The sequence below is a fragment of the Papilio xuthus genome, unplaced genomic scaffold (assembly GCF_000836235.2).
Source record: "Papilio xuthus unplaced genomic scaffold, Pxut_1.1 DF826159.1, whole genome shotgun sequence".
NCBI lineage: Eukaryota > Metazoa > Arthropoda > Insecta > Lepidoptera > Papilionidae > Papilio > Papilio xuthus.
The window spans coordinates 2,729,994-2,754,756 of NW_013532490.1; the positions used below are offsets into that span (position 1 = coordinate 2,729,994).

General features: G+C 33.2%; 1 protein-coding gene across 4 annotated transcripts in view; it reads right to left on the reverse strand.

Moving 5' to 3' along the window:
- Positions 1-5,745: 5,745 nt before the first annotated feature.
- Positions 5,746-24,763, reverse strand: part of cas (castor zinc finger transcription factor) — an 80,971-nt gene continuing 61,953 nt past the window's right edge. For 2 of the 4 annotated variants that reach the window (XM_013319371.1, XM_013319369.1), the window contains 19 exons: positions 14,058-14,142; positions 13,278-13,404; positions 12,190-12,330; positions 11,858-12,059; positions 11,545-11,767; positions 11,248-11,380; positions 10,994-11,136; positions 10,702-10,852; positions 10,092-10,598; positions 9,498-10,017; positions 8,997-9,346; positions 8,788-8,901; positions 8,561-8,709; positions 8,256-8,381; positions 8,024-8,143; positions 7,814-7,909; positions 7,419-7,507; positions 7,153-7,302; positions 5,746-6,790 (listed from right to left, as the gene is read on the reverse strand). In XM_013319371.1, the coding sequence (XP_013174825.1) occupies positions 6,633-6,790; positions 7,153-7,302; positions 7,419-7,507; positions 7,814-7,909; positions 8,024-8,143; positions 8,256-8,381; positions 8,561-8,709; positions 8,788-8,901; positions 8,997-9,346; positions 9,498-10,017; positions 10,092-10,598; positions 10,702-10,852; positions 10,994-11,136; positions 11,248-11,380; positions 11,545-11,767; positions 11,858-12,059; positions 12,190-12,330; positions 13,278-13,404; positions 14,058-14,142 (3,584 nt within the window). In that variant the 3' untranslated portion in view covers positions 5,746-6,632. The remainder of the gene's footprint in view (positions 6,791-7,152; positions 7,303-7,418; positions 7,508-7,813; positions 7,910-8,023; positions 8,144-8,255; positions 8,382-8,560; positions 8,710-8,787; positions 8,902-8,996; positions 9,347-9,497; positions 10,018-10,091; positions 10,599-10,701; positions 10,853-10,993; positions 11,137-11,247; positions 11,381-11,544; positions 11,768-11,857; positions 12,060-12,189; positions 12,331-13,277; positions 13,405-14,057; positions 14,143-24,763) is intronic. The other 2 variants (XM_013319372.1, XM_013319373.1) reach the window with 2 other exon arrangements.

Below are 24,763 nucleotides of genomic sequence, written 5' to 3' on the forward strand. Positions count from 1 at the left end.
GACAAACCTCACAAAGATATAACCTCAAATATTATTATATCATTTTCGCTTGAATGGTACCTAATTATGTTAAGATTGTTTATGCTCGATTAATTTCGTAGTTACTAAGATAAATTTACTCGGTTCTTTTTCTCTCGACTAAAAATTTTTAAATTATTATTTATGTATAGAAATTTCTTGGAATATAACAAACTAAATTTACTAAGAACAGAGATTAAAGATATAAATATAATTTCCTTCCAACACTCTTCGCGTTGAAGTCTAAAAATAGTTTAAATTTAATCAACTTTATTTCGCTTTTGTTACTAGAAAAATTAACTAATGAGAACTCGAAAGAAAAATAGAAATTTAAATACATCTTGTTAACATCTGACTGCCGCATCCGGAGTTTAATGGTCATTAAGAGGGACGCTTAGTGTAGCTTTAGTTTGAATGTGTATTCAACGTGAAGAGCTACCGAAAAAACGCAATTGTAGTTAATAAAATAAGTTATTGTAAACTACCTGAAGCCCTAACCTTCATTTGCATATCCTTAACATCCATACATCATCCTTTTGAGTTTTACTAATATTGTAACCTAGCTGTCGCTGACTGAGTCGGTACGGGTAAAAAAATTGCTAGCTAAGTAGCCTACCTTTTCCTTTAGACTATGTTCTACATCTATGCCAAATTTCAGTGAGATTCCTTGAGTTGTTCCGGAGATATCTTCAAACAAACATCCATCCATCAAACTAAATATTTGCATTTATAATATTAGTAAGATAGTAAGCTGTGAAAAAATGAACTCAGGAATAAAAAAACAGTCAGAAAATACTTTTAACAGATTTGTTTTTTTTATAACAACTATGCAAGGAATTAAGTACTGACTTTTTAAAAACCACGCAGTTGAATTCGCTAGCTTTAATATAAGTAATTTTACTATAATGTGCAAAGACAATATGGTGTGTAGTGGTCCCGGCCGGGGTAGGGTATAGCTACGCGAGCGGGTATACGTAGACGGTTCATTCTGAAGGCGCTATGAATGGGTCCATTCAATACTGCGGCCAGGTCTGCGCATGCGTTACATCGATCCGATGCCCGCGGGAGGCGGAGTCCGCTGTAGTTTCCATTTGCTCGTTAAATAGTCGATTCAATATTATTATTATTATTAAAAAAAACTATGATAAAACCTTACTTTTAATCTCACTAATATTATAAATGCAAGCAGTAGTAAATCCAAATGATTTAGGAATGGACGGTATCTCCAGAACGGCAAAGGAGCATCGATGAAATTTGGCATAGATGTAGGACATAGTTTGGAAGAAAACATAGACTACTAAGTGAGTTTTTATTAAGCGCGGGACGTGTCGCGGGCGACAGCTAGTTGTTTTACTATTGAACGTGCTAAGAACTTACTCTTATATTGTATACCACCTGACGCTTGTGACACTCTACGCTCGGAATAAAAAAAAATAGTAGCTTGTGCATTCATCCATACAGTGTTCTACGTCAATAATTTTAGACATTATAAGTTAGAATCATTTGGCGCGAATGACGTGCTTTCGTTACAAAGTCCAGTGTTAGAATGAATAGTGAGGGGACATAAACGACATTTTAGTAAGGCTAGTGTTGAGTCAATACACTGGCTCATTTTCGGATCCATGCATCCAGTCTGAAGGTATCTTCTAAAAAACATCCATCCAAACTTTTGTATTTATATTTGTAAGATGCTTAAAGCTTAGGGCACGGTACAATTTTTAATAGTTTTAATATTTTTACTATAGTGGTAGAGCTCGCTTTAACATCTTCGCATGAATTGTCCCGACTCGCCTGGTGAAATACCCCGACCACACAGAAGACAGGCGTGAAGTGGAAGCAATTCCGCGTTTCGTCTGATAAGTGTGCGTCCCGGAGGCCTAATTTCGTCCTCTTTCATTCCCACCCTTTTTCGTATAAGGAAAGGATGGGAAGTGGAAGTGGACTTTCACAGAGACAGAAGACACTTCGCTACTTCAGCGATTTCAGGTGACCGCTCGCTCGTTTGCCACCTTATGATATAAAAAAAATACTGTAGTCATTACGATTTTACTAAGATTTTTTAAACTTACGTGTAGTTAAGTATAATTAGTTTATTAGTACAATTCTCCTTTAATTCTATATGAATATTTCATACATATAAAATGAAGCTATCACATTTTTATTGTTTAGAAAAATAATAGTGTTTGTTAATATTCACCTGCGCACCTAACTTAAAACACACACACGCAAGCACACACACACACGCGCGCGCGCAAGCACACATACACGCAAGTACACACACACGCAAGCACACACACACACACACTTTCTCACATACTCACACGCATAATCATACACACACATGCTATCATTTGATATTATTTGCAGTTCAAAATTACTTAGTTTAATGTCTTCATGTATTTTCTTATTTTCCAAATTGTATCTCATAATATCACGCTTACTTTTACATGATATGTACGTACTGTTATTTTGTTTATGGCTAGTGCACTCCTAGGCCCCGAGATACAGACTCAGCCTAGTTCGGGGTCTGCAAGATACTTCAATGTATATTATTCTAACGTGTTTTTGTGAAATAAATTTATCCTTATTCTCATTCTTGTTTATGGCGTTACAATCATTTACGGACGATTTTCCGACACGTAGAGGCAATGGTAAACCGCCAGAGGCCGGAACGTTACGTTTTCGGTGAAATATAAATGTACATGTATACTATGCTCCGTACTCTATTCTAAATATATATTATATAGCTTTCGATAACTATTATATTCATATGTATTTACATATATAATCTTGGTAATATAATATAATCTAGAGATGATATGCGTAAAATTAGTTTTCTTGGTTCTGAATTTTATGATAACATTTTTTTTTCTTTGTGTTGAGATCAGCCATTTTAATTATTTTCTTTTCTAAACTAACGATCAGTATAACTTATAAGTATCGTCCCGGAGGCCTAATTTAGTCCTCTTTCCCTTCCCACGCTTTTTCTTATAAGGAAAGAATGGGAAGTGGAAGTGGACTTTCCGGATGAGAGGATGCATGGAAATGTTTTATTTCTGAACATCCTCTCCTCCGTCGATTAAAGGTAGGCAACGCATATGCAATTGCGTATGTGTATGGGCAACGGTTACTTCGCTATTTCAACGATTTCAGGTGTCCGCTCGCCTGTTTGCCACCTTATGATATAAAAAAATAATAATAAGTAAAATACAGGTTGCTCTATTTTTCTTGAATTATATTTTATCTAATAAAATCATTAACTCTTCATACAATTTGAAGAACTGTACAGAAACTAACAATACTTAAAGTAAAGTTAGCGGATTATGCTTTTAAATTGTAATTTGTAAGACATAGCTACAAAAGGCGTTTATTTTAACAAAAGCTTGCTCCGACAGCCTGCTCCAAGCTTCCCTTGGCACGAAATTAATCTGAACTTTTCATTAACGGATTTATTTAAGAGAACTCAAGATTGAAAACGAAATTAAATTGTTTATGTAAGAATTTTAATTTTGTTTTAGTTACTTAATAAGATGTACAAAAGAATTCTTTTGACTAAAGTTATTCGTCTTCTTTTAGGCGTATTTAAAATTACTTCGTAGTAATATATCTAGATATACATTTGCATTACAAACCTTTACTGATATCCGTTGGACAGTTTGCTTGAAAGATAGAGGGCCTAGCACGAAAATTTGCAAGAAAGTGTTCGTTACTTCATCGAACCAAATTAATATTTGATTTGTACAGCGCCCCTATTCTGCGTAAAGTACGAAAAACCTCATGACAAATTTTGTCGAAAAGGTAACGAATCACAAATTTTCGTGCTAGGATATCTATTATTTGTTTGTTATTCCATTTAGTTCGAGTTTCCAACACTTCTAACAAAAGAGGAAAATGAAATAGATATAAAACTACATGTCTTATAGCTTGTATTTTGAAATTTATGTATGTTTGTTGAAGTAGAATCAAAGAATTTTTTTTATATATATATATTCTCATTTAATCTCTAGAAATCATGAGGTAAACAACACTAAACTATTTTATACCAATCATTTTTAATCTCATATAATGAAACTGCTTAAATTATAATTCGTATATATTCTGATAATTACAATATTAAATTATAAACAAAGGTTAATTTTGTCCGAATTCATATTTGTAATCATAACACACTCCACACTGCATTTACTCCGACAAAATACTGCATTTAAGGATTTAAATTATTATATTTAAATAACTAAAATTTACGCTAAATACACTAAGATAAATACTTGATTAATATTACAAGGGAAGTCAAGAAAAAAAAACATGTAACGTAAAATTACATAACAAAACAAATATTTTCGTAACAACCAATAATGACAGAAAACATTCCAATGATTGAGAGACCTTTAAAATCTTACAAATGAGAAATGTAAAGGATTTCTGTAAGAACTTTGCTTAGTACACGGAGAATAAAATTAGTGCGATAATAAAGGACCTAGTTTACGTAAATATTAAACTTCAAAACCATGACTAAACATTTTATGGCACGGACTATTTTAAAAAGATAAACAGGACAAAGTTTCCTAATAATATAATTTTACATTAATAAAGGAAATTGTTTATAAAGACACAAAATAGGATAGTTTAAATTTTTTAACACTGACGCTACAAAAAACATACGACCTAACCAAGAAAATCTTAGACAAACTTTCAATGATGTTTTAGTTTAAACATATTTCAACCATTTATTACAAGTTGATGTTAAACAATACTAGAAATTGATTATTAAAATATGCTTCAGAAACACAATTTTGACAATTAAATAACAAAAAATATTGAAAGCAGTTTTGATAATATTATATTTAGTTATAAAATTATAATCACTGGCAGTCAAAGGGTTAACACATATTAAACTAAACTAGTGTCTAACTGAATTATTACGAGTAATACAGAAAATGCCAGTCCTTTTTATTGTTTAAAAAAAAGAAATAGCAATTTTTTGTTCAGGTGTTTTTGCAGTGTAAATCTTACAGTAAGAGAAATGAAATGTCACATTATAGGAACAATAGGATAGGACTTAAACTACAAAAATACTGATAAAAGCTAGGAATAGGTAGAACCAAAACTGTTGGTCAAAGGTCAATGACCAGATCTACACACGGGAATGGTCTGATTAATGTTTCCGGGAAACGAAAAACGGGAATGCAAAGGTTCATGGATTTATGTTTTTGGTTTGTTGATTTACAAAATAAACTTATTAAGAATTTTAAATTATTCAAACTTTCGTGAGACATTATACTAAACTGATATATAAACACGGCTAAACACTCACGTATATTCGTCCGGTGGCGGCACCGACTAGTTTCGAGCCCATCGGAGGCCCTTCATCAGGATGAAACTAGTCGGTGCCACCGGACGAATATACGTGAGTGTTTAGCCGTGTTTCTATATCAGTTTATTAAGAATATTGTCAATTTTAAATTTGATTATATCAACCAATCTTATCGTATGAATTTAGAGAAAAAATTTATATTATATCTAAAAATATGTATGAAGTTATATGGCATTTTATGGCTACCTCATGAATCACAAATTAGCACTCTTTATTCTGTACATAATTATTTAAATGTTTTCTTTCATACATCTTTATAATTCCAATATTTGTAACAATTAACATTAAGCATTTTTTTTGATAATATATAATCTATTTCTTATTTACAAAGTTTTATAAAATTGACATTTTCTTTTTTTTGTTAAATATTTTTAATTTTTAATCTATGATGATTTTTGCGATAATTTCTGATAGTCAGTTCTCGTTTGATAACGAATTCACCTAATGAAATGACTTAAATTTATATCAGGAAGTATCACAAAAATGTTTATTGTCCCATTGTTAATCTAGGCACAAAATGGCGTTCAAAACACAATTATTGCCTTCATTTTACGAAATCTAAATTTAATAATACTATTCGTAAAAATGTCTTTTTCTCATGGGGGAATTAATAAATATAAATATTTTTTTATATTAACTATCACCTAAAAAATTGGTCAGGATTTTAGGAAAATACACACTTTTAACATGCACTACCATAAATCTTAATATTACATATGCAAAATGCATTTTAGCAACTTGAACACACGATATAACCCGGTCACAATAACATGAGACCATACCAAGCAACATTACTACATTCGTATTACCTTAGTTAATATATCTGTGTAATTTTTCTGTATGTTGTACGCCGTGTACATTAGATTACATCTCATGTTATTGTCAACGGGTTGTAATGTTAATTCTATATTGTCATAGTTTCTTCTACAAGATATTTGGCACACGACTCGTTACGTGTGAATATTAATAATTAATTTGCATCTAAGGCACGATAAAGATGGACACTTATTTAAATTTTAGGTTTTTTCGTCAAATTCGGAATTTTATAAATCACTAAGAAATCGTTTCAAAGACATTTTCATATTCGAAATTGTTTTAAAATAATCCGAATTATAACAAAAACCTATGAATCAATGATTAAAATTTCGTATACTATGTCTATAAGCCGCTATTCTTCGAAGCACACACAATTAAATAATAGTTTCTTTAAATTGTCACTGCATTTATATGAGTTTGTTGGTCAGTTGGTGGCGCTAGTGGACGGTCCTAGGTTGGCCTCCTGGTGTTTGTACTTGTGTGACGTCATCTGAGATAGACCCAGTACTGCGAAGCCGCACTGCAGGCAATGATAATGGGTCTGTTTCTTACTATGGATACATTGAGGCTCGTAACCGCAACCTGAAATAAAAAATTGCGTAAATTTGTGAAATAAACGGGTGTATCATTTAATTGCGTTTGATGTTTTATTTTTGCACAACAGCAAGAGACAGCAGATTGAGTATTTGATATAAATTCTAGCTTGATACCTTTAAGCGTGATCCTATAAGGGTTCCGTTTTTTTTGCTTTTGAGATACGGAACCCTATAACGTTAGGTTTAAAAAATCTAACTGATATTATTTTACACTTTTACGAAGTTAATTAGTCAGTTTATAATTTGTCGACAAGGGACTTTTCTATTGTAAACTGAGTTTACTAGAGCCTAGTTCAGTCGCTAGTAAAATTACGTTATAAATTTGAGAATTTTAAGGTGACATGATACCTTTGCTGGGTGGGAACTTCTCAAAACCAGCCGCCTGTATAGAGTCGAGTTTCTGATGTTGCCGGCGATGTGCTACCACCTTGTTGGTATCAGTGCACACAAAATCGCACTTCAAACAATGGAAATGCGATGCCTTATTCTGCCCTGTTCCTGGAAACAACCAGATGACAGTTAGTCGCTAGATGGAGCTGGAATAGCCTACTTTTGTATCGTCATTAGTAAAAAAGTAGTCTCATGTTATCGTACACGCATTGTACAAAACCTACCGAATGTGGTGGCGTGTGGACACTCCGGTCTCTGGCAGTAAACGTTAGCTCTGTATTGCTGGAAGTCACCGCCCATAAGTGTATCCAATCTGCAAATAAATACAATTATTTATAACATTATAAAACGATTATTATAATTAGTTTTCAACTTTAAATTGGATCAAAGTTTTCGGCGATTACAAATTAACGCCATCTATTGACAAAAAGGGAAACTAAATGTTCATATAGAGAGCAGGCTTTAATGAGCTTTTGGTGAAGCTTGAATCAGCGTATTCAACACCAGAATAATAGATGGCGCTGTTGGAATATTTTGAACACTTTTAAATTTAAAATATAAATAATTGTTATTTGATTGTTTGTTAGTTAACTTATTAAAAATAAAGCTATTAACGTACCTTTCATGTCTGGCTGTATGTTGAACGAATCTTGTTTTATCGCAGAATGAATAGCCACAGTCTTTCCGAGTACAATGGAAATGGGTTTGATGTTCTCTGAAAGTAAAAATAGATTAAATAAATTACCAATTAATTATAGCAAAAAACACTCTAAATAAATCAAGAGATCGAATGTTTCATGTTTATTTATATTTTATGAGACAAACTCACCTGTATCCGCAGTGTTGATATGCACAATCTTCATTGAACCTGAACCTCAGATATCCTTCTGGTATCGGTTCATCCTTCATGACTCGCATGTGAGGCCCTCTGGTGGTGTGAGTGCGCCTGCTAACAAATTCTATCATTAAAACAAGCTAAAACTAATGCTAAGAAGATTCCAGTTTTTCCAGATTTAAAGCAATACTTAAAATTCTAACACTAAGTGATGATAAATACTCACGATTTAGCAATCATCTCTGCTTCCTTGTCCATGCCTGGTGGCAGACCGTGACCTTGCATCAAGCTCTGTTCCAACAGGAGCTCAGGCGGGTACAACATCGTGGGGTACAAGGGGAATGGTGACCCTCTGTAAACACAAACATAAATTAGTCTCCCTACAGACTATTAATACGTGTAGGCTTTCATAAGATGCTTGTAGATGGCTTTACATCGAGGTAAAGGAACTTGGGAGTGTAGAACTTTTTTACTCAAAAGAGGGAGGAGGGATGGAAAATAAAGCAAATAAAATTGTGACTTTGAACTTACCCCTGTGAGAATAATGCAACTTGTGCTAAGCCAGGCAAACCCGCCAACGAAGCTGTGTATTGTTGGTGCATTTTCAACTGATCTTGAAGACTGCCCTTCCGACCACCTGCCAGATACTGCTGGAGTAAAAGACTTTGCACTGCTTGAACCTATATCATAAATAATCCATTAATAACTCATTCGAATGAAAATTTCTGAAGGAATATTAAGGATTGTCAGATACTTACTTGTTCAGCTGGATTAGTTGGTCTTTGACTTGGTGAAGGCACTTGACCAGCAGTGGAAGATGACGCGGTAGATGGTAGTATTGAAATTTCAGGATACTCCCGTTCTAAGGTTTCCTGTTATAAAAAAAAATATATGAAACATTAAGGAAGCTGGCCACAGTTACAGATGTACAAGTAATTGATGTGTAAAATATCGTCAAGAAATTTACCTTAGTCGCTTGCAATCCTACTGGACCTTGTTCCATAATATTGCTATGCTTCTTCATCATATGACTGAAAAGCAGCTTCAAATCCACGTAAGCCTGGCTGCAGTGAGGGCAGTGGTAATGTAAATTCATTCCACCAGCGTTCTTATTCAAAGGACAAGCTTGATCGTGACATGAGGGCGGAATTGTTGGTCCTGAGATCTTTGGAGGCTCATATTGTCTCTTCTGTTCGAAGTCCATACGAAGCTTCATTTCCTTTGATGGTGATGCATCGTAAATACTTCTCGGTGAAGGTGATGATGTATTGCTTCGGAGATGCGACGACGGATAAAACGTTCCAGTCGCTTTTACTACTGAAATTAAGATAATTTGTCAAACTCTACTTGAATAAGTATGTACATGAATATGTACACTAAGGTATCATGTTTATCGCATGTACACAGATTATAAAATGAATTAATAAACAAGAAATGAGATGAAACTGTATATAGAAATAATACTCACCCGAAATGTTGTCCTGTTCCCTCTCAAATTCACTCTTTATAGAGAAATTTGTAGGAGTATAAGATTCATTTGGTTCTTTCATAGAACTAACACTATCAGCGGATGCTCTTTCTTTTATAGAATAATCTTTGGCCTCTTCAAATGATTTCTCTTGATCAGTTTCGCTTTTAATAACTGGGGTACCTCTACCATGTTTGTGTGTAGCTAAAGCTGAATACTGAGTTAGGATTGCTGGGCAATTGTTGCCTTGAGCACAATGGAAATGAGATCTCAGTTGATTTTTGAAACAACTCTTTCCACCACACTGTTCGAAAGAAGAGAAGTAATCGAATCCTTCTAAAAGAGGGGATATGGAGTGAGATTCTCTCATGTGTGTTTCCATGATGATGTGTGTTTCTCCTGTAAAGCTGCAGTTGAAGCAATGCAAATGTAGTCTGGTCATCCTTAGTTGACAATTAGGGTAATATTGAGCACAAGTATCAGGTACTGTGTAAACTTCGAAGTGTTGAAACTTTATACGCTGTAAGAAATACAATTAATTAAAATTCTAGTATCTTTGGTATATTTAAATTTCATTTGTCTATCAACACTTACAGGAAATTCTTCAATAGTAGTTATGACTGGTGATGGTACTGCTGGTGGCAACTGATTACTTTTTGGTAGTTTGAATGATGTGAAAATGGCTTGTGGGGTTACATTATCAGTCCATACTTCGACCACACGATTCTTTGGTGGTCTTCCTCTCTTCCTGCTAAACATTTCGTCTAAAGAACTAGACGGATTTACCTGTTGTGGGACTATGCCGGGATTTGGGCCTAGATTTAATTGAGCCTGTAGATTAGGCGTTAATTGAGAAGAAAGACTTGGCGCCATCTGTGCTAATTGAGCGAGATTTGGCGGGAGATTTGGTAGATTCGGCACTTGACCTAATTGGGCCGCCATATTTGGATGTAATTGAGCTGAGAGTTGGGGTGTAAAGTTTGGAGCGAATCTAGCGGCTAAGTTTGGGGACATAGGGCTGAGAATCGCGTGTTGACGATGATGTTCCAATCGTCGGAATGGATGTTCTTCAGAAGATAAAATTACAGCGCCACAGTTTTCCTGTGAACAAAACAAATTATTTGAGAAACAAAAAACTAAATCGTTAAGTATTTGAATTAAAATTAAGCAAACAATAAATCAACAATTACTATAGAAATCTTACCCAAGTGCAGTGGTAATGCGTGATGTCCCGGATGTGCTGACAGGCGGAATTGCCGCAGGGATTATTTCGTGAAAACGTCATAAAATAAGCATCTGTCACTTGGTTCTGTTGTTCGTGTTCTAACACGTGCTTCACCATTGTGTTGTGACAACTATCAGGAGAAAAGAAAACTTTAGAATAAACACGCAACACAAAATCCAAAAAATAGTCGATAGTGTTCCAACTAGAAAACAATTGGCCAACAAATACCAATTAATTACAAATGTACATTTATAAATTATTTATAGTTTACCTATGTGCCATCTTGCAGCTTTCAAATAAGCAATGATAGTGCTTGTTGAGCGCGCTGCATTTGCTACATTTGTCCTCCGCTTCCTTACTGCCATTGAATACTTCTATGTACTTCCGGGATACTTCCTCCACTAATGCTGGATTCTGTAAAATTAACAAACGCGTTATTTTCTAGACCAAAATATCGGTTATAGTATTCATATAATACGTTATTATGACTTCCTGTTCATTTATATAATCAATGTTTTTACTTACGTAAGGATTGGAATAGTCATCAAGCATTGAGCTTGACATATCATCGTCCACGTGAAGGTTACTTCCAGGGGAGTACATGCTTAGATCCGCACCTTGGTGCATCAGTGCGCTTTGTATTACCGACGTTGGAAGCCTACGATACATAAAGAATTAAAAGTTGAAATTAGACAAGTTTCAATTACGTGTTTTAATCGTATGTAGGATTGGTATGGGCCCGAAGATGGTACCTTGAGGGATTCCGTAATTAAAATCACGTTTAGGCCAAATACTTCAATTTAAATCAACGTCAACACTTACCCAAAGTTCATTTCTTGTTCCTTTCGTTCATGCTTCCTCTTATGCGTGAAAATTTGACTGCTCGAATGCAGAACATAGTTGCAATGTGGTCGAATGCAATGTATGTGATTGCAAGTCCTACTGAATCTACAGTCTCTGTAAGGACACGCTTCATTCTTCATGTATTTCTTAAAACCATCCTTTGAAAGAGCTTCGTCCTTGATGTGATAGGTCTTGTGTTTTTCTGAAAATTAGGTAAATTTGAAGCAAATGTCATTAAATAGCAGAAAGGGCGCTAGTACTCGATAGTGGGTCTAAAGAGAAGTAAACTCACCCATATCAGCTTTATTTTTAAATGTATAGGTACATCCAGGCCGTCGGCAGTGGAAATGTGTAGTTCTCTGTCCGGCAAATACACAATGAGGTGCTGCACAGCTTTCAGTAGCCCGGAACCTTTGGAAGCCTTCCTGCAGGATGGCGGAGTCTTTGCGATGATAATTCGCGTGCATTTGTACGTCTGATGTGGATATATACACCTGAAAATATAATTCTGATAAAGGAATTTGCTCCTATCTTACTATGCACAGTTACTATGAGAACTTCTTTAATAATCATAAAGATAATGGAAATTTCGATGTTTGTAGTAAATAAAAAAGACATGAATACCTTATCGCAACCATCTTGGATGCAGTGATAGTGGGTTTGACTCCTGTTGTGAGGGCAATCGCTGAAGCGCTCGGAACAATCGTCAAGCGGAGAGTAACGCATGAAGCCGTGAGCTAAAGATTCGTCACGTTTCTTGTGCCACTAAACAAACAAACAACAGAACTGTAAAATTACTTTGATTAACAGTAAAATAGTAATATATAACTTTAATCGCTATAATTTGAGGTAAATAATAATTTCCAAGGTCTCTAGAAGGTAATATACATGATGAGTTTTATAAAATCTGTTTAAAAGGATGTCTTTTAAAGTGCATTTATAATGTATTCATAATTTAAAAACCTTCGACAAAGTATCAATTCAAACGATTGCTTTGCAAATATTACGACAGTGTAACAAAAAAACTAAAGTTAAAACTATGAATCTGTTAATGCAAACATACTTTAAAAAACAAACAAGCTTGAAGATTAATCGTCTATCAATTGTAGTCTCATGCAATAGCATTTGTAATAAATTATATAACTATTCAACAAAAGAATAAGAAATAAAATAACCTCTTACATTAGAATCGAGGTTGCAAAAGGTTAATTAATAATTATTGAGCTTGTAACAAGTTTTAGAAGACATAACTAGAAAGCTTATGTTAATAATTTACTTATTATAATCAAGAAACAAATTTTATTTAACACTAGAGGGGTTTGACAAAATGCGTTCGCTTCGAAGCGAACTGACGCGCGACAATCATATGACTTATCGAAAGTTATTGTCAGGTCCATACAGTTTTGAAGTTCGTTATGGAATTGCTTCGGAGCGATTACACTTTGTCTAACACCTTAGATCTCATCAAACTAGCTCAGTGCAGAGGATTCCGTTGCGGTACTTTAAAAATCCCGAGACCCTCACAGTCGGACTTGAGTTTGACCACCGAGGGATTTTAGTGAGTAAGAATCTCAAATAACTCTGTCTTTCCCTTCAAAGTAAATAAAGCCTAGTTTACGATAACAACCCAAGGATAAGGATCTTAGAGGCTTTAGCTGTTGGTAAAAAATGATATCTTAATAATTAGTGTTATTTTCTAATCAAAAACTTACCTTGAAATGTCTTATCATTTCTTCTTTCTTGCAAAATACCCTCGCGGTGCAATCCATACAGTGAAAATGCTCTCGATAGCCCAAATCCTTGCAGTAAGATGAACCACATTCTAATGTTGAACTGTATCTAAAAATTAAACAACGTTAAACTAAACAGCAAACGAGCTAAAGCTAACAATGCTAGCTTCTCTAGATAGCACGAATTTATTTATTAAAAAGTAGATTTTGTAATATTATAGTTAGTTTTTTTAAAGTTTAAGTAACAAAGATCTTGTATAATTTTTATAAAATTATATTTTCAACATCAAACTAGTTTACGGATATAAGAATTACTTGCAAAAAATATCGAACGACACATGTTTGTACTGTAGAAGTCATTGTTAAAGCTAAAATAATATTAATAATAGATACAAAAAAACTTTACACAGACAAATTCATGACTTATGTTAATATCGTCAATGGAAAAAACAAGTAACTCGTAGCAATGGAAACGATTTGGCCAGATGTTGATATGACTAATAGTATTGTTTGGGCAACATAAAAAATCTCGACTTTAAGACATAGCATTTGATATTCAAAAGCTTTACTTTAAAATCAAACACATGATTTCGTTTAAAATATTAAACATAATTAGTAGACTATGTTTTCTATTTGTATGCAAAATTTCATCGAGATCAGTTCAGCCGTCCTGGAGATACTTTCAAACAAACATCCATCTAAACATTCGCATTTATAATATTAATATAAAGTAAGTTTATCAGTTGCTAAATCTATACCAACCTTTTAACGTATCTTGAATAATCAACTGTTGTTTGTAAGGAATTCTTACGGACCTGATCCAAGTGATTCAATGCTGATAGAAGACCTAAAAAAAAGTAATAAACAATATTAATAACTAAGAATTCAAACATGCTAATATCTACTAACGATATATTCAAACATTCCCCAACCAAAAAAGTTATTCTTTTGTTTGGAACAGTTAAATCACTTCCATACATCATATTCAAATGAACAATGTACTATTTTCAACATGTAAGAAATATTTAATAACTTCCAAGTGTTCGGCATCGTCTATGTTTGCGTTTGCATCTCGTACGTCTAAAGTTTTTAGTTCAAAATGAACTTAAACGTCCCGCTCGTGTAACCGGCCCCTCCCTATATCAAGTTTTGGAGTATCAAATAAATTATTATGGTAATTAATCAATGTTTTCTCCTAGTCACTCTAGAGCGCTCGCTATTGTGAGTGATCGTCGACTCCGTCCCGAGTACATTACATCACGAAAGTGTTTTTATAAATCGACTCGTTTTAATATACCGTTGATTTTATCAGTTAATAATAAGATGTAGTGCAAGTTATTCTACTTATCTAATACATACATTTGACTTTTGATCTGTAGCTTTTTGTTTCTCTGTACTGGTTTTTTAAAGGAGCTGTTAGTTAGTGTTAGGAGGGCTGTTTTAGATTTTTGAGTTGTACACAATCAAGAAATCTGATATAAATCGTAGCACAACACACTTTTGCGCTCGCAACTACTTCTTCCAAATACGAAACGGCCGTACCAAACCTGTACGAACGTGGTATTGTATTGAAAATTTGGTTTTGTGTTCCGTCGTCGTCGTAAGATTAAAACTCGTGTATTTCTTAGACACTGCACGCTGACGAAATACCACCTCTGCATCTTTTTTTACAAAATCGTTTTTGAAAGACGAATTAATACCTATACTTATGTAGATTAGCGTTCACAACACAATGGACGTTAACATACAGCTTGATAATTTGGTGTGTTACATAAGTCGTGCATGAATACTCGTGATTGTAATAGCGGACGAGGTTTTAGTGAGAGCAGGTTATTATTAATGAACTAGAGAGATCACTCGAACCGTAGATTGTTTCAAACCGCGTTAATGGCTCACGATTTTGTAACAGATTGTGCGAAAATGATATCGAAAAATGGGTATTGTTAGACGTCAATAAGCTATGCGAGCAACGAATTTATTGCCTTTAATTTTGGAAGATTAAAGATAAAATGGAAGCGGTAAGATGTAACTAGTTAGAGAGAACCTCAGGAATTTTAAAGTAATTTCGAGCATCGTCGATTTTAATTTGACAACGGCTAAAGCTATAAAACACGAAGATGGAGAAAACAAAAAGACAATGGTCGCTGAGACCGCATCAGATAATGTTCCATCGACATAATAAACATTTATAATACGAAGGTGTTTTTTTTTTAGTAAATTTCGTAAGATATTGTGCCGGCTCATTCAGCCAAAACAATGGGGACCTCATAATGTTCTACATAATGGGTTTTTGAATTCACTCAATGGAACTTTACGTTGTGATCGAAAGTTCTTGGCGCGTTGAGAATTATGATTCAGAGAAAAAAACATGGGTGTGTTACTTCCTAAGGCGAGGTTTTTGAACTGTATGTCTGACTATTTTAGCTAGCATTTAACCAATTATCGAGAGTCTAATTTCTAAGCAGTATAGGTAATTACTTTTTATATTACTTGACTAGTTTTTATGATTGCCAAATGACTTCATCTAAGGCAAATGGTTTCTTTACTTTCTAAACTTATATTTTAGTTTTTATCCTATGTCAGTTTGTAATGTCGGAATTGCAAATGCGAGAGATGATATCAGTTTGGAGTTTTACCAGTCAGTTTAGTTACAATACCTCCCTGTATCAAATTAAGATAATTTGTCAATTTTTTGCTCCATTGAGTCTTGCGCTATCATGACATTTGCTACTTGCCAGTAAATGATGTTTTTGATGTTTGATAACCAGCTTTGAATATCTTGTATCGTTTTGTTAATAATTTGAGTCTTCGTAATAAAGTTATATTTGTAGGTTGTTCACCTTTATTACGGTAATCATCTTTTTTTCTTGTTATTTTTTTATCTTTCTATATTAAGAATTAATGTATTAAACATAATCTTTGATGAAACTAAAATCTCCTATAACATAAATAACTCAACATTATTATGAGGAGTCCCTTTAGGTAAAGGTTCTGAAGATAATGGCAGCGTTCCCCCTTTGAATAGCTAGACTAAATCTTTGTCTGAGGTTGCTGCCAGCTCCTCCGTCTCCTGTGGTGTCGCCTAATTTTTAAGAATTAAGTAAGACCAAAATGTGTAAAAGGCTTTAGAAAGCAATTCTAACAATAAGACGATACATCTTTATATAATATATATATAATTCTTCTGTGCGTGTGTATGTCACTGAACTTGTCTCAAACGACTGGACCGATTTTGATAAAATTTTTTGTGTGTGTTCAAGGGGATCTGGGAATGGTTTAGATTCACAATTTTGTCCGCTGGACAATGTCTTTTTAATTAATTTTTATTTTATTAGTAGTTGTTGATTTTGGAATGTTTTACATTGGATCCGACAGACGGCGCTACCATCGCAGTGTCAAATTTTAAATAATATTCGAATTTTAATTTTAGTCTGTCCCGACAGTTAGCGCTGCGATCAAATTAAAGACATGTAGACAGGACAACGTCTGTCGGGTCCGCTAGTATTCTATAAAGTTCAATGATATTAGCAGAACCGTTAGATTGGGAAAACAATCGCGGTTACTTATTAAGAAGTGTTCCATAATCTCATAATCCATATCTGACATTTAGTTAAGTGGGAATGGAATAAATGTCAAAGAAATGTTCTTTGATCCGTTACTTATGTATGATTGAAGCTGTAGATAAAGGTAACCATAGTCAATGCTGTTTTTTCTCTTAATTTATCAACTTATTTTGTATGTCCTATTATTGTGTCTATTAGAACTGAATCTTCGTTAACATTAATTGCTTCAATCGTTCTTATACTATTGTGTGTTGCTTTTGTTTATTTGCTATTTCTTAAGTAATTATCAGATTTTGTAATGACATCGACAATGAGACATCAATTAAGATCAATCTGTACATCATCGTGCTCGTCTCCGATCAGATCTTTATCGCATTTGAGTTCAATAACTGCAAACTCTCCACAACTCACTGCATCCGTGCCTACATGTTCGTCTCAATTGACATTTATACCCTACAGCATATCTAAAATGTAAATGTGGTAATATACAATGCTAGTACTTTCGACATATTCCCTTAAATATTCTTCTTACATTTTGAACTGTATCACACAGATATAAGAAACTTGTTAGCTCGATGCAAATATACTAATAAAGATCAACGTTAGATGACCAATATAACATGGTATATAACATTGATTGGTGTTATAGAGAGTTTTATTGAATGGAGAGATCTTTGTATACCGGTGTCTTGTTTGGTGTGCTAGTAAATTTCATAGTATATCGCTTAGAGGAGGTAATGAGGCGGGGCAATGGGTGTACGTATGGACAAAGATCTAGCTGTCATACGTTTTATGTTTGCCTTTAGCTGTATCCATAAGATTCTTGTCTATGCATTCTTACTAGTTCTTTAATCTATCATCAAAACTGACTTTATAATAACGTTATCGAAATCATATAATATATTAAAACTCAGTCTATACAATTGTATAGCTCAAATGAATAATATTTGATATGTTTAAGAAATTAAATTGCAAGTTTTGGATTAAGATATTTAAGTTTATTAAAGTTTAGTTTAGTAAAGCTGTTGCCCTAGACTCCATCAGCGTGGATATATAAAAAAAACTTAGTTGTAAATACAGGTCAAAGAAACATTTACACAAAAAAAAATCATTGAAAAAAATTCTTCGTATATTTATACAGAGCCCCCTCGACAAGCACTGATTTCATGACGAAAGAACTAAGTAAATTGCATTTTGCTCCAGTTCAGAGAAAAAAAATTAAATTGTCAATATTAAAATGAAAAAATAACGTATATAAATAAAGTTTAAAATACTACAATCACGCATTCAAAGTGTGTTTAGTTTGAATACAAACGAATTCTTGTACTCATAGTCCAATATGGAAGTTGCCGCTTAACTAATTGAATCAAAATACAATATCGTACCCGATTTGTACGACACGGAGATGAATCACGTCATTCCTTCTAACATTACACTTACAAAATGTATTTGCATTTCTGAAAGGTATTTTAATATGAATTTGATCCTTAAAGCTTTGGTTTTACAGTTGAATTTTGTTATAGATATTGTAGGTGATGGTAAATATATGTTTGTCGACTAAGTACTTTTTATTGCGTTATTCTTGATGCCAAGATATGTTTAAGAATGTATCCCCGCGATCGATTTGGTTATTGTTGTTAAAAGATTGGGAATGTTTAAACGTTTTCCGCTATAGATGAATATTCTTTTGTTGGATACGGATCAGCGGCGTGGGATCTTTTTGTTGTATATGTTTTCTGTTATTATTTAACATTTTTAAGGTCATATACTTTTTGGTTGCGATATTCTTACGTAAAACTTCGACCTAAATGAATTCATTTTAGACATAAGTATAATACATATTCACATCTTTAACTTTATGGGAATATCTTGTAGAAGAGACTAATAGTTTCTGAGACTGTAATTCTCGTTTAAAATATATTGTTATTTCTGTTTTGTCAAAGATGAAAGACAGGGATGACGAATATACAAACATTTTGGTTTCAGAAACCAACGTGAACTATCCATTACACTATGATTTCTCGTAACTTTAATTTGAAAGAATTGTAACCAAATAAAATAAAAAACGAAATCTCATTGTTTTTTCTCTAATAGTATAAGGAATATTGAATACGATTTTTTTTGGTTAAGTTTAATTTCTTCATTAAAAAATTAAAAATGCATACAAAAAGGTAGAAGCTTTTATTAGCTAGACATACGACAGTACTATCTCATTGCGAGGTACACTTAATTATCCATATTACGTATCGCAATGTCCATTAATTACATGGCAATATGATTTGAGACGTTTACACGGCGCGGGCGGTCATAAAGTCAAGTCGGCGGATGAAAGAGCGCAAATAATTACTAACGTACGCGTGCGTAGATCAAACTGAGATCCGTCGATCGATAAAGGATCTAGATGTGTTGCAGCGGAGATACTGTAGCCGATTACGTATTGTGATAGACATTGCGTGGATAGAAATATAAAAAGAAGTGATTATTTTAAATACTGTTACAAATTATTTCTAATTTTTTTATTCAAATTATTGAAGCTTGAAATTTAAGTGTTTTTTTTATTAAAAGTCGTTATAGACTTTAAAAAATCATAAGGAATGTAACAACAATGGTATTGATTTTTATTTTAAGTTTTAAAAATCCTAAGCTTTTATAGCAAGTATTAAATTAATTTCTTTAAGTATATAAATTCCTATGGAGATCTGTAATAAGACCGATGTCGGTACATCCTCGTCTTTGTTCGACCGTCCCCTCCCCTTCCCGTTCCCCTTCCCAGCGCTGAGCAAGCGGTGATTGGAGTAAATGATTCCGCATGATCTTGTTTGGTTTTTGCTCTGTTTACGTTGTCGCGCTTGACGTTTAGTTGCCCCTTTTTAGTCTGTTTGTCTGTACCAATGATGGCTGGTAGTCAATTAGAGCTTTGTATTGCTAAGATCGTGATTGTTTTTTTTTTAACTTAATTTATTATACGTACGAGATAGCAATGGCAAGTAAAACTTGAAATGTGAAATGTTGAAATTAATTAACAAGAAAACTTGACTTATATTTGTTCTTTTATTTATTTAATGTTTTGATGGTAATTTTACTTTTAATATGTTCATTTTTAAACATTTATTTTTATGTTATTTAAAACGATTTTATTAAAATCGAACCAACGATATCAATCGGATAATTTACTTTTGAAAGTCCTAAAAAAATAGATAAAAATTGGCTTTAATTAGTTCGAAACTGGAATAGTTTATAGACCTGCTTTATGTAACTTCTCATTATTTATTACCAAATACATTTTATATAATTTTAATTAAATTGTACAGACAAAAAAAAATTAAATGATACAAACAAATATCAAATGTCATCTCACACATAAATCGATTAAAACGTAAATAATCGATTCTTTTTATTCTTCCCGCTATATCGGCAATCGATTCTGATCAAACAGTTGACAACACGGTACTAATGCATCTGATATTTTTAATAACTGTGTTTTTAACTTACTAAAAGGTTAATTTCAATGTTATGCATATTTGTAAGTTATGACACTACTTCGCTAAACATTTAGTAATTTAAAACTTAATTTATAATTTTTTCGACGTATTATACCGGTAACAATATTTAAAAAAATAGACGTACTTGCCAATTTGCGTGCCGAATGCCTAATTTTAGTCGCCTTTCCCTTCCCATACTCTTCTTATAAGGAAAAGTTGGGAAGACGAATTGAATTTGATCATAAAGGGAACACATATGAATGGAATGTGTCTTTTTTCTGTTTGTCCCCTCCTCTGTCGATTAAAGGTTGGCATACGTAATTGCGGATGTCTGTTTACTCGTTTACCATCTTATGATATATATTGTTTTTGTATACAGTTAAGTACATAACTTAATATAACACAATGTAGGATAATTTCAACATAGTAAAATTGAAATCCACAACATATTTACACGCGAGTATACATAAATGAAATAATTCCACGTAATTCGAGACACGTGTGTAATATAAAATCAACATTAAATAAGTGATTAGGATTCCAAAGACTGTGCGTATACGTCGCAACGTTAGCCCTTTACGTAATCAATAAGAGAGCTAAATTCCTTCATCATCATCATCAACTCACTATACGTCCCCATCGGAGCTCGGAGCCTACCCTAAGTTAAGGGTGATAGGCCATAGTCAACCACGCTGGCCAAGTGCGGCTTGGTTGACTTCACACATATCTTTGAATTTCTTCTCAGGTTGAATCACGATGTTTTCCTTCACCGTAAGAATGTCGGATAAATGCACATATGCAAATCGTAAATCGAAAAACACATTGGTAAATGGCGGGATTCGAACCCAGGACCTGCAGATTGCAAGTCAAGTGCTTGGCCACTGAGCCACCGACGCTCTAAAATTCACTTCCGTTGTATTAAATGAAAACATTTCCTATATACACATTCATTAAGATATCTCGGATCAGTTGTAAAGTTTTTAATTACCTCAACAGTTGTTTTATAGAGATCAATGGTCACATTACAGTTTTTTATTTTGTTATTAAATTTTATCTGGAAATTAAATGTTTTAATGTAAATCTTTAAATGGTCAATAATATTTTTATACCGCTGACGGAGTCGCTTAGTAAGAATCATTCCATACATCCAAATATTCGATAGTTAAGTAGTCAAATTATACAAGAAATAAAGCGCGCGATAGAGAGGTGTGGAAGAGACTAGGGGAGGCCTATGTCAAGGGAAAATCTGACACGTAAATGGATGCTGGGCAATAGATTGTACATACATATATACGTTATTATATTATTTGAAAGTAAGTTTGTCCATATTATATTAAGTTTGTTATTGTCAGTGAATAAAGGCTTTATCTATCTATCTATCTATTTTACAGGAAAACTATTGAGCTTTTCTATCATAAAATTGTGCATAAGAAATTATCATTTATACGTTATTTTACTTTGTTTTTATATACTTATTGAGTACTACTATTATGAAAGATAAACGAGTTTAACATTGTTCGAATTTCAAAAGAAAAAAGTAGATAAAAAAACAAAATGTTAATGAGGTGTTAAATACATTTCTCAGAATGTATTTCATCTGTAGAGTTGAAATTCCTTATGTTATTAAAAAAAACACGAAGCATACGTTCACTAGTGCCTTTTATAAAGGTAAAAACGAGCAAGACGCCTCACCGGGGTCACATAATGCATTATAATTTTATACAAAGATACAAAATGCAAGACTCAAATGAATATGCAAAAGCGATGCGTTTGTGTGCCGATTGAGTTATTGTGATCGTATGTTTGTGTGCATCAAGCTTTTATATGTGTACAAGTGTTGTACTGTGCATGCATGAGTGGCGCTAGTGTGCGTACAATGGCGCTAGTGTGCATGGTGCGCGCGAGCATCCGAAGAAATGCATATTTTATGACGTCTGTTCACATTCTGCGCGGTGCCACAAAGAAATTATACGCGCATTAAATCCGTGGAGGTGTGATTTTTTTTTCGTTTTACATGTATAAGTTGGTATAGATAACAATTTATTTTTGTACAGATTAAAGATAGATTGAATGTGTAGAGCAAAGGAGGTTTTATCTTAAACTTTATTCCTTTTTTAAATTTCAAATTGAACCTTTAAACAATCTTATAATCGTACCATATTTAACTTTAGTCTCTTAATTTAAATTATTTTGAAGACGATCTCTATTAATATGCTATAAAAAGATTAAGTTCCAATAAGGGGCATAAAATAAGTGGTTTTAGGACGTTTTAAGTTAACAAACTTAACTTTTATTTTTAATTACTTTACAAAATAAGTACATTTTATCCTAGTGTTTCAGGATTAATTACAATTAAAGGAATAACAACTAACTTTATCAATTAATAAATTTAACTTTGATATCGAAAAATATCTGTAGAATAAAAAAAGTATCATTCGACTCTATTCATCTCTGTTCTTGTCGCAAGGATATGCCGAGCGGGGCCGGGTTAATTAACAAAAGAGTGGAGGATACGCCACACATGCTAAGCTCCGATGCAAGGATACTTATCATCTATTCATGAAAAGCTGCAATTTCCTAAGAATTCAAAGTTATTACATAAAATGTAAGGCATAAATTAATTTGGTTCTACTAAAAGCACATGAAATATGAAGAAGCAAGAGAGGTGTGTTAGCACCGCGTCATATGTCTGTGGTATCTGTCTACCCCTTTAGGTTATGGGCGTGAATTACATTTTTGTTTTAAAGCCAAGACTAAAGAAAATTAGATTACCTTATTTTGTCAGTATATTTAGTTTAAGTTAATTTAAATTATTTTATCGTCTAATTCAAAGAACCCTAAAAATAAAGGCAACTATAATGATAAATATATTTTACACAAACATGTAATAATCAGATATATGTTAGAAGCCGTGTTTTAATGACTGTAATTAACAATTTTTTTACTAAATAAATTATAACTCTATCGCCTTAGGAGTTCACGGTCTGCAGCCGGTTGGACAGAGACAAATATATTTTTGTCTAATGTTAAACAAAGACGGAAGATAACCTTATGAATATTAACAAGTTGAATGTTAGATAATCGATGATCGAGTCGAATAATCGATACATCATTTTCTTACTTTCTTGTGACTGTTGTAATTTAATTTTTATTTTTAACAACAATATTATGAATGTTTTTAAAACATAAACGATACGAATCAAAATTTTCTCGACTTAATTATATTAAACTAGCTGTCGTCCGCGACTCCTTCCGCGCAGAATTAAAAAAATATATAGTAGTTCTTCCGCACTATGTTCTATATGCATGCTAAATTTCAGCGAGATCTACGTAGCTGTTGTGAAGATCCCTTCAAACAAACATCCATCCATCTATCCAAAAATCATAAGATAGTAAGAAGTAAGATTTATTTAAAACTAGCAGTCGCCCTCGACTCAGTCCGCGTGAAATGAAAAAAAAAAATAGTCCCTGGCAATTATTCGAATTTTTCTCGCCGTGAAAACCATCTTTGAACTTCAACTAACATTTAAAAAAAGAATTGGCCAAATTGGTCCAGGCGTTGTTGAGTTATGCGCTTACCAACACATTTTGAGATTCATTTTTTAATATATATCTTTCCATCAAATAAAATTTTGACAAATGTAATCTACCATAGAGATTTATTTTAATAGAATTCAAACCAACAAACAATACCAAACGATTAATATTATAATATATGTAGTTTAAATTCGCATTGTCTTCAAACATTTCATGATACTATGTGACTGCGCATTAATTTCTACGAAAGTAACACATGAATGAAAACGTAGGCGACTCAATGCATGCCTAAATGCTAATATCATTGTTAAATTTTATTATGAATTTACAAAGTATATTAAAAAAAACTTTCGCTTAGTTATTACTTATGTAGACAATCAAAGAAATTATAGATAACGTTTTATTCAATTTTATCTACATACTAGCTATCGCTCGCGACTCCATCCGCGGGGGATTATAAACTTAATTAGTAGCCTATCTGTTCATCCAGACTATGTTCTATATGTATGTCAAATTTCAGCGAGATCCATGCAGCCATTCCGGGGATAACTTCAAACAAACATCCATCGAAATATTTGAATTTATAATATTAGTAAGAAGTAATATTAAACTTAAATTAACTGTTAAACTCAGATTTTATATAGTTACTAAAACTTTAATATAGATTTCTAAAACGTTATCGTACCCTGACTATTTGTGTTATATTTATTTGTTGCGATAGTAAAGCGCGGGTGATACGCCGTGTCGCAACACTAGCTCGCACGACAATCAAGAACAAATCGCCGCGCACCGGACGGACACACTGAAGCTGCTCTATTATACAGTAAATGGGAAACGCTATTTGCCTATTTATCCCCGCTGATCCCCAGTCCGTGCCCCGTCCGTC